Source organism: Schistocerca serialis, chromosome 6, assembly GCF_023864345.2.
Source record: "Schistocerca serialis cubense isolate TAMUIC-IGC-003099 chromosome 6, iqSchSeri2.2, whole genome shotgun sequence".
In the NCBI taxonomy this organism is placed as follows: domain Eukaryota; kingdom Metazoa; phylum Arthropoda; class Insecta; order Orthoptera; family Acrididae; genus Schistocerca; species Schistocerca serialis.
The window spans coordinates 25,613,337-25,629,115 of NC_064643.1; the positions used below are offsets into that span (position 1 = coordinate 25,613,337).

Genomic DNA, 15,779 nt, shown 5'->3' on the forward strand with positions numbered 1-15,779 from the left:
AGCAAGAAGGGAAAGGTGACTGGTGGAGGGAGTATGCAAAAGGTGTACACAAGGGAAATGAACTTGAAGGCAATATTATGGTAAAGCAAGAGGATACAGATGAAGACGAGATGGGAGATACGATACGATACTGCGAGAGTCGAAACGAGGCCCCTAGAATAGACAACATTCCCTCTGAACTAATGATATCCTGGTATGTAAGATATATGAGACAGGTAAAGTACCCTCAGACTTGAAGACGAATATCATAATTCCTATTCCAAAGAAATCAAATGCTGACAGGTCTGAATATTACCAAACTAACAGTTTCATAAGTTCTGGTTCCAAAATAATAGCACAAATTCTTTTCAGGTGAATCAAAAAACTGGTAGCACTCAACCTCGGGGAACATATTTTTGGATTTCAGAGAAATGTAGGGACACCCGAGGCAATACTGACCCTATGACTTACCTTAGAAGATAGATTAAGGAAAGGCAAGCTTACTCTTATAGATTTTGTAGGGTTGCAGACAGCTTTTGACAATGTTAAGCGGGATACATTCTTTAGTTCCGAAGGTAGCACATGTAACGTGTCAGGACCAAAAGGTTGTATACAACTTGTACAGACACCAGGTGGCAGTTACGAGTTGAGGGGCACGAAAAGGAAGGGAGTGAGACAGGGTTTTAGCCTATCCCCGATGTTATTCAGTCTCTACACTGAATGATCAGTAAACAAAACTACAGAAAAAATTGGAGTAGGAATTAAAGTTCAGAGAGAAGAAATAAAAACTTTGAGGCTTGCCGACGACATTGTAATTCTGTCAGGCAACAAAGAACTTGGAAGAGCAGTTGAACCGAGTGGGTAGTGTCTTATAAAGGGAAGATAAGATACAAAGTAAAACAAAGGTAATGGAATGTAGTCAAATTAAATCAGGGGATGCCGAGGGAATTAGATTCAGAAACGAGACACTAAAAGTAATAGATGAGTTTTGCTGATGAGGGCTTAAGTAGAAAGGATATAAACTGTAGACTGGTAATAGCAGGAACAGAGTTTTTTAAGAAGAGAAATTTGTTGACATGAAACATGGATATAAGTGTCAGGAAGTTGAAATGTGGTGCTACAGAAGATTGCCAAAGATTAGACGGATAGATCATATAATTAATGAAAAGGTACTGAACAGAACTGGGGAAACAAGAAATCTGTGGCATAACTTGACTAAAAGAGCTCAATGGTTGACAGGACACATTCTGAAAAATCAAGCAATTACCAGTTTATTACTGGAGGGAACTACTGGGGGTAAAATCATAATAAAATAAGAGAAAGCAGAGTTCACACAGAAAGATTTAGGTTTGTTACTCCTGCACGCTCTTCAAGAGTGGAACGGTAGAGTGGTAGCCTAAGTGTGGATCTATGAACTCTCTGCCAGGCACTTAATTGTGAATTGCAGAGTAATCGTGTAGATGTCAAAGGGACATACAGAGTGTACATAAAGTCCAGGAATACTTTCAATTATTTATTGTGCAAGAACTAAACATTGTACAGATGTCATACATATTGCATTTTGAAGAGAAACTATGAAAGTTTTTTGTACAAAAATTCGATGTGCAAACCACGAGTGGTTATCAAATTCTTGCCGTACCTGTCCCAGCACGGCATAGTCGACTGTGGCAGTCGCTTCCCGTATTCTCTCCCAGAGCTCTGCTACATCACATGATAAAGGAGGTACATACACCAGGTCTTTAATGGTCCCCACACAAAAAAGTCACATGGAGTGAGATCTGGCGATCAGGGAGGCCATTTCGTGAAACAGCTGTCCCCTTCTGTAGCACGGCCGATCCATCGATGCGATAGCTCCGTGTTCGGGTACCCACGAACTTCACGACGAAAATGGGGTGGAGCCCCATCCTGCTGAAAGATGAACGGAAAGTGCGATTGCATTCGAGGCATCAGCCATCGCTGCAACATGTCCGGGTAGGAATGTCCAGTGACAGTGCTCTCGACCAGAAGAATCACCTGTACAGTTTTCGACATGACGAGGCACAAAAAAACACTTACCTTTGGGGAATCACGCTCAAATTCAATGCATTTGTGTGGATGCTTTGTAGCCCAGATTCGACAGTTACGCCTGTTCACTTTCCCATCAGTGTGAAAAGTAGCTTCACCGCTAAAAATTTAGCGATCAACAATGCCATCCGCATTCTCATTCAGTTGTTGCAACTGTGAACAAAACTCAAAATGCTCATCTTTGTTGTCGCCATTGAGCTTCTGCACTAACTCCAATTTGAACGGTTTCACAGACAGCTTCTGTCGCAGGACTTTCCGCAGTCATCGGAGCCATTTCGAGTTCACGGGATGCGTGACCTACCAATTTCTTTGGACTGCTTACGAATGTCCCTCGTATGTGCTCCACATTCACTTCACCCACACTGGGACATCCGCTCATCTTGCCGGGCACGAGAAATCCATCTTAACGAATTTGCTGTGCCAGCGGTAAATAGCCTTCCTTGTCGGTGGCTTCTTACTGTACTCGGTTCTAAACATCTGTCAAACAGCTGTAGCACACTCGTTTTTGTCGAACTCCGACACAAAGAAAGCTCGCTCTGCACCTGAACTCACCACATTTGCGACTAGTGCCAACTATCGGCAAATTACCCAACTATGCTGTGGCAGTATATGTGAAAAAAACTTTCAGGTTTTCTCTTCAAAATTACATATGTATGATACCTGTACAATGTTTAGTTCTTGTGCAATAAATTATTTGAAGTGTTTTTGGGCTTTATGTACACCCTGTATATTGCAGTTATTTCGAAATGACGGAGCCTGCACAGGACAGAATAACTGTAGTGTGAAGAGCTGCATCAAACCAATCTTCAGACTGAAGACATCAACAACCATATCTCCTAATCTATCTGTGCTATGTGTGGATACTGTCTGCAAAACATGTCGAAAATAGAGTTAGTAGTGAAGAAGTAATAGAGTAATGCCTGATGTGGATGTTTCACTGCATGAACAGTGAAAATGTGATAAGTGATGAAATTTTTTCCTTTCATTATTTTGTGTGCGTGTGCGTGTGTGTGTGTGTGTGTGTAAGTATATAGTCTGGGTCATTTGTGTGCTGTGTGTTATGCAGCCTCAAGATGTGCACAATTTTGAACTGTAATACTTGTTTTATTACATTAAATCTTTGACTTAGGATTATACCTCTCAATGGGTATATTATGACAGCATTTTCTTTTAAGGTCAGACAGTAATTATATGAAGTACCGAAAATCAATTGTTTGTTGCCCCTGTAGGCTATTACGCAGCCAATCTGCAATGGGGACCATTATCGTGTCAGCCATTTAGTGATACGGATTTCAGCAGTTTCAATTAAAGCAAGCAAAAAAAAATGCCACAGATATCTCTAATAAGCCAACCAGAAACTGTTTCATCCACAAAACAACACTGCAACCTATTTATACAGAAGCAATGCCAAGCTGGTTATTTCGGCTCCTAATACCCAATGTGAGTATTTGTAAGCACAGGAAAAGTGATGGAAAGGTGAAGAGAAAGCTAACAGTCTGAGCAAACAAGACTTGGTGGCTGCCAGTTCACTGACCCCTTCTGAAGTACACCCACAACTCCCACACTCATCCATCCCACGCACCCGCACGCAACTCACTCGCACGCGACCGCCGTCTCGAGCTGCTTGGGCCAGGGTGCAAGCTACTGCTGTGCAAGATGGGAGAAAATCTGGGTGGTGGGAGTAAGCTGGGGGCAGGAATGGTAAGGGATGGCAGGATAGAAGTGGGGGACGGTAGAGTCCTGCTTGTGGGAGCATAAGGGACAGGCTGGGTGTAGTAACCAAAACCAACTGCGGGAACGCCTTCGGCTGCAGATCGGAGCCGCCAGGTGGGGAAGCCGCCGGCGGTGGAGCACGCAACACCGGGTAAACACGAGGACGAGTCGGACGACAGACCAATGACAACCGACAACAACCGACCACGACCGACTATGACCGACACAACGAGGAAGAGATAAACAATGGGGGCTTGTAGAAACCACAACACCAAACACCGACAGTAAATCCACTCAGAACCAGAGCCAGGCAAATGTCAACAACGAACAATGACCAGAACGCAGTACTGCCGAGAGAGAAACGAAATCCAGAGCGAGTACCAGACTGGCCGGACTAGGGCAGAGCGGGTACCTGTATACGAAACCAGAGAGAGCGGCTATTGGCCGCTGTCTGCGGTGGTACCCTTGCTGCGCGAGAGCCGCTGCGCGGAATAGCCGCCGCGGACATGGAGCCATCTACGGGCTGACCACGTCCATTTGTTCTGGTGCGTGTTCGACTTCCACAGCGGGAGGTACTAGAGTGGGGAGAGGGGAGGGCAACTAGGTGCAGTCGGCAGATTAGAGAAGGGGCACGGGGTGGGAAAGGAGAGTGGAAAAGGAAGAAGTGCAGTGCTGAGGGGTAATGAGGAAGGGGACAGGCGGGTGAAGGACAATGGACAATAACTAATGAAGCTTCAGCCTGGGAGGGTTATTGGTACTCGGGATGTATTGCAGGGAGAGTTACCACCTGCAAAATTCAGAGAAACTGGTACTGTTAGGAAGGACACATGTTAGGAAGGATCCAGACGGCACAAGCAGTGAAGCAGTAATTAAAATGGAGAATGTCCTGAAGAGCAGCCTACTCAGCAACTGTGGGGTCCAGCCGTTTCTCGGCCACAGTTTGCCGCTAGTGGTTCGTGCACACAGACAGCCTGACAGTTGTCGTGCCTACTTAGAAAGCAGCACAGTGGTTGCGACTTAGCTCATAAATCACACGATCGGTTTCACAGGTAGCCCTGCCTTCGATGGGATTAGGTAATGCTTGTGACCGGAATTTCATTTATTATCATCCTTTGCATCATTTACATGATATAGGAAATGTCATAATACTGTCCAGGATATGCACAGCAGAATATTACAAATTTCTATCAAACACATAAAATTAACATTGTATAATATGTTGAAAATTAAAACATGCTCCTTTAACATGTACCGTATGTGATGAATTTATATACATTTAGTACATTTTCGAAAACATATTGCACATAATTTAGAGTTAAAAGAGTATAAAGGAGACATAGAATTGACCATGAGAACAACATGATATTGACAATACAACTATCAGTTAGTGACTTAAGGATTCAAAATATTCCTCTATGCTATAAAAACATTTATTTAGCAGATACTTTTTAATTCCGACTTAAATTTTCCTTCATCTTCTGTTCCCCTGATGCAGTGTGGCAGAGCATTATAGAGCACCCCCTGTTAACTTCCCAGAATTTCTTAAGCTCGAACCTTGCCTCACCGTAATTTAATCCACAGTGGCTCACATGTTTTTGAGTTTTTGTTTTCCTTGTTCCTTCTACATGCAGATTCTTACAAATATGTGTATTGTAGTCATGAAGATCTGAATTTACACGTAAACTACTCGAGTGTGTTCTTGTATGCAGTATGCTTTTTAATATGTGCAAAGATGGTACTGTAAGTATGTTTAGCGGCATGAACAAGGGATTGCAGTGTGTTTGTGGAGAGCTGTGTGTAATAATTCTAATGGCCCTTTTCTGTAATTTAAAAACCTCTCTCAAGTGACATTTAGTTGCACCCACAATGTTATTCCATAGGATATAATAGAATCGAAATACGCCATATACACTAATCTTGTACACTCTGCACTGCAAACTCTGGAAGTTATTCTCAGTGCAAAACACGCTGAACTGAATTTGTTTGGATATGTATGTGACACGGGCTTTCCAGCTCAAGTGTTGATCAATGTACATGCCCAAAAATTTTGTACAGCAGACTTTCTGTCTGTCTTATTACATAAAACCACTGTTGCACCCTCTTCACAACTTTTTCAGCTGTACTGAATAAGGATTTGCTGTCATCACTTATAATTATGCTTGTATCATCTGCAAATAACATAATTTTTGATGATCTGTTCGGCCTTTCAATGTCATTTATATAGATTAGGAATAATAGGGGGCCACTATCTTATGCGTATCCTCATTTTTGAATAATGGTTTAACCTTAGAAATTTTCAGCCTTTTGGGGAACTCACCTTCACTGAATGATAAATTGACAATATCTACCAGTGGTTCCAAGATTTGTGAGCCGACTTTTTCTATTATTGTCACTGACACTTCATCCAGTCCTGCAGACATTTTAGATTTCATACTGTTAATTACTTTCAATATTTCATATGTATTAGTGGGACTTCTTATCATGCTACTGACTACTTTTAGTGCTGTTGTTTGGTAAGGCTCTTGCTTAATTTGTCAGGTACACTTAGAAAGTAGTTGTTAATGTAATTGGGCAAGACTTCCTTCTTTATTTCAATGTTATCACTAGATTTAAGTACAATATCCTGGTCTTTAGAGCTTTTTCCTATTTCTCTTTTAACAATTTCCCATGTGGTCCTTGATTTATTGTCTGACTTCCTTATTAGCCTATCATTACTTAATACTTTTGCTAGATTAATTATCCTTCTATATGCCTTTTTGTAGTTACTAACATATTTTTTTAAAAGTAATGTCGGTATTGGTTTTCATTTCAGTGTTTAGTCTTTTCATAGTCTTGGAAGAGTTTTTAATGCCAGACGTGAACCAAGAATTTGTGTGTGTATGGCTAGATGAGTTGATTTTAACTAATCTTTTTGAAAAGCACATCTCAAAATCTGTCATGAAAAGAGAGAGAGCATCTGTATCAGTTTGTGACAATACTTCTGCCCTAGATTGGTTAGTCAGTGTGATACCAAACTGGTTGCAGTTTTCGGGAGAGAAAATTCTCTTATACATGTGATGTACTGTTTTTGTATGTATTGGAACTGTGAGCACTTTAATAATAAGTGCATTATGATCAGATATTCCTAGGTCAATATTCAAAACTTCTGTATCTGGGCTTTCTATATTTGAAATTATATTATCTATGAAACTTTTTTGAAGTGTTTGTTACCCTTGCAGGACTGTTTATGTTAGAATATAGGTTGAAACTATGTGAAATATTGAGGAATTTAATTTTAAATGAACTACCTACCAACATATTGACATTAAAGTCCCCACATACAATTACTGATGTCTTCTCATCATGTAAGAAGCTCAGCAGTTCTTGAGTCTACTTAAAAAATTTCTGGGTCATCACATGGTGATCTATACACTGACATGACTGTTATTTTCCTATTTTTTACACTCATTTGCACTGCTGTTGCCTCAAAATGTTTTTCTATGCTCAGCAGTTCAGCTTTGGGTCTGTTTTTCACTTTAATATCTGATTTTACATAAATGCAGACACCCCCATTCTTGGCTTCCTTCCTATAAAAATGATCAACCAAGGTATATGGGGAAATATTAATGTATTCTAATTCATAATTTTTGCACCAGTGCTCTTGATTACAAATGCAATCAACACAATATTCACTGGCCTCAATCTCGAGATCTAGAATTTTATTTTTGAGACATTGTATATTAAGGCTAAGTAATTTTAAGATGTTGCAACTTGGTTGAGAGGACCTCTTCCTTGTATTGTCCAGTGTCAACGGTTTCTTCATATTGAGGCTGGGTACCAAAAATCCTTTAGGGACAGAGGTTTCGTGCATCTCGTCTTTCTTTCTTCTGTATGTGTCGCAACTTTGATGCGACTCGCTGGCCGTAAGCACATTTCTTGCTAGTGATGCTGCTGTATAGTCTGTAGCTGTTTCTGATACTGTTGGAGCTGTTGTGGAGGCTTTATTTGCCTCAGCTACTTTTGTGGCAAGTGAAGATTCTAGTGCTGGATCTGTTGCCGGTGAATTAGTTTCATTTTTATGTTAGAGAATTTCAGTTGCTGTGATGGGTGGTGGTAGTGGTATGGTACAGATATTCTTGTCTTCAACTGCTAACACTGCATTAAGTATTTCTCGACTAATGAATGCTTTTCCAAGTTTATTTCTGTGTAGCTGGTAAAATGACTTCTTTCTGAAGACGGTACATTCACATGTGTGGCATTCGGGAAGCTTCGGCATATTTTTTCAAATTTTCTATTAGTAACAGCGATTTCTTTGTTGACACAAGATTTTTACATCAGATTGTATCTTTGTGGTATACTTGCAGTATAGAAGTTCACATTTGTAATTTTCTGTAGAGTGCTTCTTAGTGCTCTTGTGGGAAGTTTACCCTCATTCCTATAAACGTCATTAGCACCCCCAATTATTAAACAGTTTCTTCTGGGCTCCAAAAAATGCTCACAGTGTTTTAGAATTTCACTCAAGGGAGCCCCTGGTTTTGTCATTCCACTAACTTTAAACACAGTTTGCGTGTTACACATGATACCAGCTAAGCCCTCTCCATGACTGTCTGAGAGCATGTAAATATCTTCTTTGTTCTTCTTACTTGTGTTCGTCACGTTCTCACAATACGTATGTTCACTGAAAATTATAGTACCGGTACTTCCTCGCTCGTTATTACAAGACTTTGTACTCGACTGGTTTTTAAACTCTGCATTTGGTGAAAGTACTTTGTTTCTTTCGCTATTTTCACATCTTTTAGACTCGTCACAGGTTTTTTGCCACTGGGAGACTGAAGTTTTTCTCGTTACGGTTAACACGAGGGAACTTTTTAGGCCATATGAAGTTATCATTTGGCCCATTTACAAAAGTGTCACTACACTCTGAATTGACTCCTATCACTTTTTCAAGCTTTGTACATACAGTTTGGCTGACAAGATCGTATTTTAATGAAGCAGTCACACAGCCTTCTCGATATTCCTTTCGCAAAAACAATAAATCACGATAACTACAGTGCACATTCCCACAGTCGCAAGTCGCATTTCTTTCTTCTAAAGTATTTAAACATTGTCGACGGATCCATTTTTGGGACCGTGGGCATAATTTAACACCATTTCTCACCTTCTTACTACATTTTACACACACAGGATTTAAAAACTCTAATTTTCCGCGGATCTGTCGAGTAGTACGTCTATACGCGGCGCCACCATCTCAGTACGTAGATGGTGATGGAAGAAAATACGGAACAGGTCTCACATCTCGGTTTTTTTTTACACAGATACGAGCTAGAGGCGTAGGGTAGGGAGCAGAGGCCGTCTAGGGATGGACGAGGATATCGCATACGTTCGGTGGACAGCGGAATACCAGCTTGGGAGGGATAGTGGGCAAGATGTTCCTCAGCTCGGGGCACGGCGAGAGGTAGCCGAAACCCCGGCAGAGAATGCGATTCAGTTGCTCCGGTCGTGGGCAGCACCGAGTCACGAGAAGAACGGTCCTCTGCGGTCGGACAGTGGGACTCCGGAAGGTGGCGGCTGACCGGAGAAATAAGGCACGGGATATCTGTTTCTGCACGAGGTCGGTCCGTGAAGGCGTCAGCGGGAGGCACTGCTCGTCACTACAGATGCGACGGCCGGGAGTGGCTGGGCTGTTCAAAGGGGACAGGGGTTTCTCTGTACGGAACGGGTGTCAGCTGTGCCTAAGTGGAGGTACTGCTCGTGGCCGGTAAGTTCCGTGTGGACAGAGGTGCCGAAGTAGCAGCGCTCGAGGTGGAGGACAATATCGAGGAAGGTGGCTTGTCGGGTTGAGGAGTACCAGATGAAAGTCGGTCAGGGTGACAGGAAGGAGGTTGTAGATCTGGAATTTTTCAGGTGTAGCATTCAGTATTGGCTACGCTGTGGGCATCGGGAATGTTAGTGTAATGGGAGGGGGCACCAATAGTGACGAGCAGGCACCGTGCAGTAAAGGAACTATGGAGAGTCTGAGGAGAAAATGGTCGGTGTCTTTAAGATAGGAGTGTAGGTTGTAAGTAATAGGCTGAGGGTGTTGGTCTACAACAGCAGAGATTCTCTCAGTGGGGGCACAGTAACGGTGGGTGGTTCAGTTCGTGGAGCATATAGAAAGTAGGAGTGCAGTGAGTGGGGGAGTGGTGGGGGGGGGGTCGTCGGAGGAGGAGGAGGAGGAGGGAGGAGGAGGAGCAGGAGGAGGGAGGGAGGGAGGGAGGGAGGGAGGGAGGGAGGGAGGGAGGGAGGGAGGGAGGGAGGGAGGAAGGGAGGGAGGGAGGGAGGGGGAGGGAGAGAGAGAGAGAGAGAGAGAGAGAGAGAGAGAGAGAGAGAGAGAGAGAGAGAGAGACTGAGACTCTGGGGAGAGGTTGTGCAAGATTTTAGGAGAGTCTGGAGACCCTGCTAGATTTCTAGAACAGGGTCAATGTGGCACGGTTTGTGGATGGACAAATCAGACAGCTGGTGGAGCCCTTCTGCCACGTAATCCTTGCAGTTCAAAGCCACAGTGGTGGAGCCTTTGTCAGCAGGTAGGCTTGCAAGGTCAGGATCAGTTTTTACATGGTGGATTGAGTTCTTTCTCCAGATGGAAAGTTAGTTTACACGTCAAGGGATTTGGGGAATGACGGTGAGGCGAGATCCGAGCTTAAGAAATTCTGGGAAGTTAACAGGGGGTGAGTTGGGGGCAATGGGAGGGAACTGAGTCGGCCAGGTCCGACATTAGTCTTTGGTCGAGTCCGGTGGGTAGGGTCGGTAGCAAACAATTTTTTCCACTGCAGAGACCAGGAGAAGGAGAGAAGTTCCTTAAAAAGTCCAGCAGGACTGAACTTTGGAACCAGGCAAGAGGTAAGTCCTTCAGAAAGGACTTTCTGGGGCTAAGTCTTTCGGAGGAAAGATCACGACTGTGTTTCGGGTCTATTTAGGTTCTGAATTCCGGACGGTGGTGGAAGGGAGTTTTTGAGGGTGGGGTAAAAGTACAACATTAGCAAGGCAGGGTTTATCAGCTATGAGGCGACGTGTGGGAGGTTCGGAGGCTTTTGTAGAGGTGGTACAGAGTTGCCGAGCGTGCTGTCCGACACGACATTCTTCATTTTAATGACTGCTTCACAGCCTGTGCCACTTGGTTCCTTCCTACCACCACCAGCTTTTTCTGAACTGCACAGCTGGGAACTCTCGCAATATATCCTATGTTCTCGTAACTCTCCTCGCCACAACCTCTGTCGATAATTGTCTTTAACCCACCTATCCTATTCTCTGTCCCCACTCCAGCACTACACAGCCTTCGATTCCACCAATGCACCCACAGTCCTTTTACTTCTCTCCTTTCCCGCACCCCCCTCTCCCCAACTCCCCGCTCTCTGTCTAACACCCCGGCTGCACCTAGCTGCCCTACCATCTCCCCTCCTCATTCCTGTATGTTCCCACAAGCAGCACTTTAGTGTCCCCCACCTCTACGTGCTATCCCTCCCATCCAGTCTCATCCTCACCCCCTCTACCCAGATTGTTTCTCCCATTACATGCAGTTGCTCACAATCTGGCCTCGGCAGCCTGAGACAGTGGGCATGTATGTGAGTTCTATTTGCATGCGTGCATGTGCGGTGTGTGTGTGTGTGTGTGTGCGTGTGTGTGTGTGTGTGTGTGTGTGTGTGTGTGTGTGTGTGTGTGTAATCCAGAAGGAGGCCTTTCAGCTGTAAGTTTACTTGTTCAGCACTTTTTGTTTTATCTGAGACTCAGCATCTCCGTTATACGGTGAATAGCAATCTATCAATAGCAATCTTGTCATTACTCAATCCCGGATTTCCCATCTTTTAATAAAAAGAATGTAACACTTACCGAATAGCCGAGCTTCTGGGCGGCGTGCAGGCGGAGATCTGAGAGTCTCCGGCATTTGTCGCAGAGCACGTCGATGACGTGGGGGCTGACGGCGCACCACATGTGTACTTTACGCAGGTTTCGGGCACTGCGGAAGATACGCATCGCCTCCCGCTCGGTCCTGCCGCTCTTACAGTTCTCCGAGTTGCAGTGCCTCGAGACCCTGTGGAATAGCAATATGTCGACAGTTCACTCCTGAATAGTATCTCCGACTGGCAGGACAGAGAATTTGTCAACACACTGTGGCAGTCTATTTTAGCACCCACAATCGAAGTGCTGTCCCGTGCGAAACCAGAAATTAACAGATAGGAAAACCAAACAATAACAAACACAAGCACAAAAATAGGGGGGGTAGGGGGGCATATCAGCACAAATGTTAACTTTCAAAACCAGTGGTTCTGATGTTGATGGGAAGGAGGGATCATTAATAGTAGTAATTTCACCTTTATAAGGCATCCATGGGGAAGAAATAAAAACTTTGAGGTTCCTGATGACATTGTAATTCTGTCAGAGACAGCAAAGGACTTGGGAGAGCAGTTGAACAGAATGGACAGTGTCTTGAAAGGATAGTATAAGATGAACATCAACAAAAGCAAAATGAGGATAATGGAATGTAGTCGAAATAAGTTGGGTGATGCTGAGAGAATTAGATCAGGAAATAAGACACTTAAATTAGTGAAGGAGTTTTACTATTTGGGGAGCAAAATAACTGATGATGGTCGAAGTAGAGAGGATATAAAATGTAGACTGGCAATGGCAACGAAAGCGTTTCTGAAGAAGAAAAAATTTGTTAACATCGAGTGTAGATTTAAGTGTCAGGAAGTCGTTTCTGAAAGTATTTGTATGGAGTGCAGCCATGTATAGAAGTGAAACATGGACAACAAATAGTTTGGACAAGAAGAGAATAGAAGCTTTCGAAATGTGGTGCTACAGAAGAATGCTGAAGATTAGATGGGTAGATGACATAACTAATGAGGAGGTATTGAATAGAATTGGGGAGAAGAGGAGCTTATGGCACAACTTGACTAGAAGAAGGGATCGGTTGGTAGGACATGTTCTGAGACATCGAGGGATCACCAATTTAGTATTGGAGGGCAGTGTGGAGGGTAAAAATCGTAGAGGGAGACCAAGAGATGAATACACTAAGCAGATTCAGAAGGATGTAGGCTGCAGTAGGTACTGGGAGATGAAGCAGCTTGCACAGGATAGAGTAGCATGGAGAGCTGCATCAAACCAGTCTCACGACTGAAGACCACAACAACAACAACAAGGCATTTATGAGGTCTGTATCTTGGCTGAGGGTCTCCCTGGGTATTTGTCAGGATTATTGTGTGCATCGGGTCCACGAAGTACAGAAATATGCGAACTACAAGTTATTAGCCATCACCACTTTATTTCTATGAAAACATTTATAATAACGTGCTTGCTACACCGACCTGTCATAACATGTGACCTCCTATCATGAACAAATATAGATTTGTCAATACTTCATTGTGAGTTGAGAAAGACATGATTCTGCATCAGAACCACGCGCATCGGCAACTGTTGTGCCTTTGGAGGCAGCCAGTGACGCGACACAACTCCTGTGCATGTGTGTGTGTGTGTGTGTGTGTGTGGGGGGGGGGGGGGGGGCTGCAATGTGAGAATAAAAGTGCTGAAAACCAAAGCGTAGGTTGAAATGACTGAAGGTTGTTAGACAAGGAGACATTATAATCTCCATCATTCTTTCCGAGCCATTTTGGACACGGCTTATTGAACTGAGTAGGTTTGACTTAACAAGTCTACGTAAGTTTTGTGAAGAAAATACACATTAATGCAATTGATATCTCACAAGTTATCTGGTACAGATTAAAAATGTGGTGTAACAGTTCTTAATAGCAATGCTAAAACAGATGGATCAGAAGTCCAACAAGCACATAAAGGCACAACTGTCAAGAATAAAAGGTAAAGGAACGCTAAACCATATTAAATGTTGATAGCACTTGAGATACATAGACTTCCAAAATTAGACTGTATAATGATAAGCATTTTAATAAATAGGAACGATTACTGCTGGAACACTACTACTACTACTAGTAGTAGTAGTAGTCAAACAAAAGAAGCAAGGGAGATTAGCATTTAACCTACTGTCGACAATGAGGCCACTAGAGATGGAGCTGAAATTCAAATACAGTTTTTATTTTCCTTTGTGCATAGCACAAATTTTTGGAGACTGTCTACTAAAGTTTTTTCTTTCATTTTTGTACTTATTTTACAAGAACCTTCTACAAAGTCAATTATAAGTAACAGGCACAAACAACAACATCAGCTACAAATTTTATACTTTTGTTTTTAAACAAAATTCTAACTATCTTATTTGTTTTTATTGACAATCACCTGTGATTATGCGCGTCATGGGTATATCAGATGCAGAATCTGCCAGTTGTCCACTGTGAACTAATTCCAGTGGTGATACAGTTGTCATGACAAGACAAAGATCATGTGTAGCAATAATTGTTTCTGTATATGTGTACTAAGAATAGACTAATTTCACTGTCAATTTAGCCATATGTATCTGCTTTTTCTTATGTTGAAAAATTTCATATATGAGACAGGTCAAGTAAACTATAATAAAACACGATCTCTCTTTCGCATTATTGTTCTTAGAGTTAACGTGTATCACTGTTTCTTATTAACAATACATAAATGAATTTTTCTTTAAAAAGTAAGTAGAGATGAGCCTTTCAACATAATTAATTATTCTGAGACTGTTTAATGAAAACGTGTTGGACTGTTATTGCAGTTTTATGTAATTTGGTATTTAAGTACTGTTGCTGCCGAGAAAGTTTCAGCAAGACCAAAATGTGCTTTTAATTTATTGTCATTTGTTATTTTTTCTTTTTTCAGTTTGTGTGGTTTTGTTGCTCTGAATGAATTTTCAACCTCAAGCACAGTGTGCACCAATTTGAAATCTAATGGCAGATTAAAAGTGTGTGGCTGACCAAGACTCGAACCTGCCAGGAAGTTGCTTATCAGTGTACACTCCACAGTAGAATCAAAATTCATTGCAGAAACTACGTTTTAGGCAACAGCTGAGCCATTTCTGGGTACGATCATTTCTTTAGGGAGTGTCGAGACTGCGAGGAATGTGACAGAACTTGTGTAAAGTTTCGAAGGTAGGAGATGAGGAACTGGTAGAAGTAAAGTTGTGAGCACAGGTCGTGAGTCGTGCTTGGATTGTTCAGTAGGCAGAACACTTGCCCGTGAAAGGTAATGTACCACTCCAGCACACAGCTGTAACTTAACAGGGAGTCGCAGTAGTATTATAATTACATTCTGTACACTACAACTGCAAACTACAGACTGATTCGAGTTGATTTGTATATAATTTTGAGAGTGAACAATATACTTAGTAAGTTTAATGCTTTGAGTTACAATAGTAAATATGAGAATTGAGGAGGTTATCTGTATAAAAAACTGAATTCTCAACTACATTACAAGCATTTTAGTCACGATGCATACAAGTGGCTAAGAGGTCTGTCAAGATCACAGTACAGGACCGTCGTCATTACCGGGCGATTGTAACACAAACTGTTAATGTTCTATACTTTTGTTGTTGCAGTAAAAGTAGTACTATTTGGGTGCAACTGACACTTTGCAAAGTGCTCATACACTTTTTTGATTTCACCGAATGCTGTTTTTCAGATACTACTGCTGCCGAGTGGGTGCTGTTCGACATGCAACTGATTGGAAACAGATTTGTGCAGAAAAACGGAGTTACACTAATTCTGCTACACGGAAAGAGCAACTCGCACGAATATTCGAACTTAGGCTCGTGAATTGACAATTAATGCTATACGGTGTCACTGTCCACTGCGCAAAGTGGTACCGAAATTTATAGATTCTAAGACTACGTATTTCTTCTCGGATGTTAGGTTTTATACCTAATATCCTAGCAACTGTCACCTTTTTTGCAATCTCCTTTGCTCGGATTCGCACAGTTGAAAATGTGAAGAGGTTACAATTACAGAAGCAGGACAACGCAAAGAAATGTGTCGGTTGGTCAGTAAGGATCGAGGGACTCATGGCGATGTATCAGACTGGGGTTGCCACAAGTTTCCCTGAGTGAAATTCCCTGATTTCCAGACAAGTTTTAGCAT

The 15,779-nt window shown here is 42.4% G+C and overlaps 1 protein-coding gene across 3 annotated transcripts in view; it reads right to left on the reverse strand.

The window, feature by feature from the left end:
* The window catches only part of LOC126484077 (uncharacterized), a 91,979-nt gene that overhangs the window by 41,854 nt on the left and 34,346 nt on the right, over positions 1 to 15,779 (reverse strand). For all 3 annotated transcript variants that reach the window (XM_050107448.1, XM_050107447.1, XM_050107449.1), the window contains exon 3: positions 11,602 to 11,803. In XM_050107448.1, coding sequence (XP_049963405.1) covers positions 11,602 to 11,803 — 202 coding nt within the window. The remainder of the gene's footprint in view (positions 1 to 11,601; positions 11,804 to 15,779) is intronic.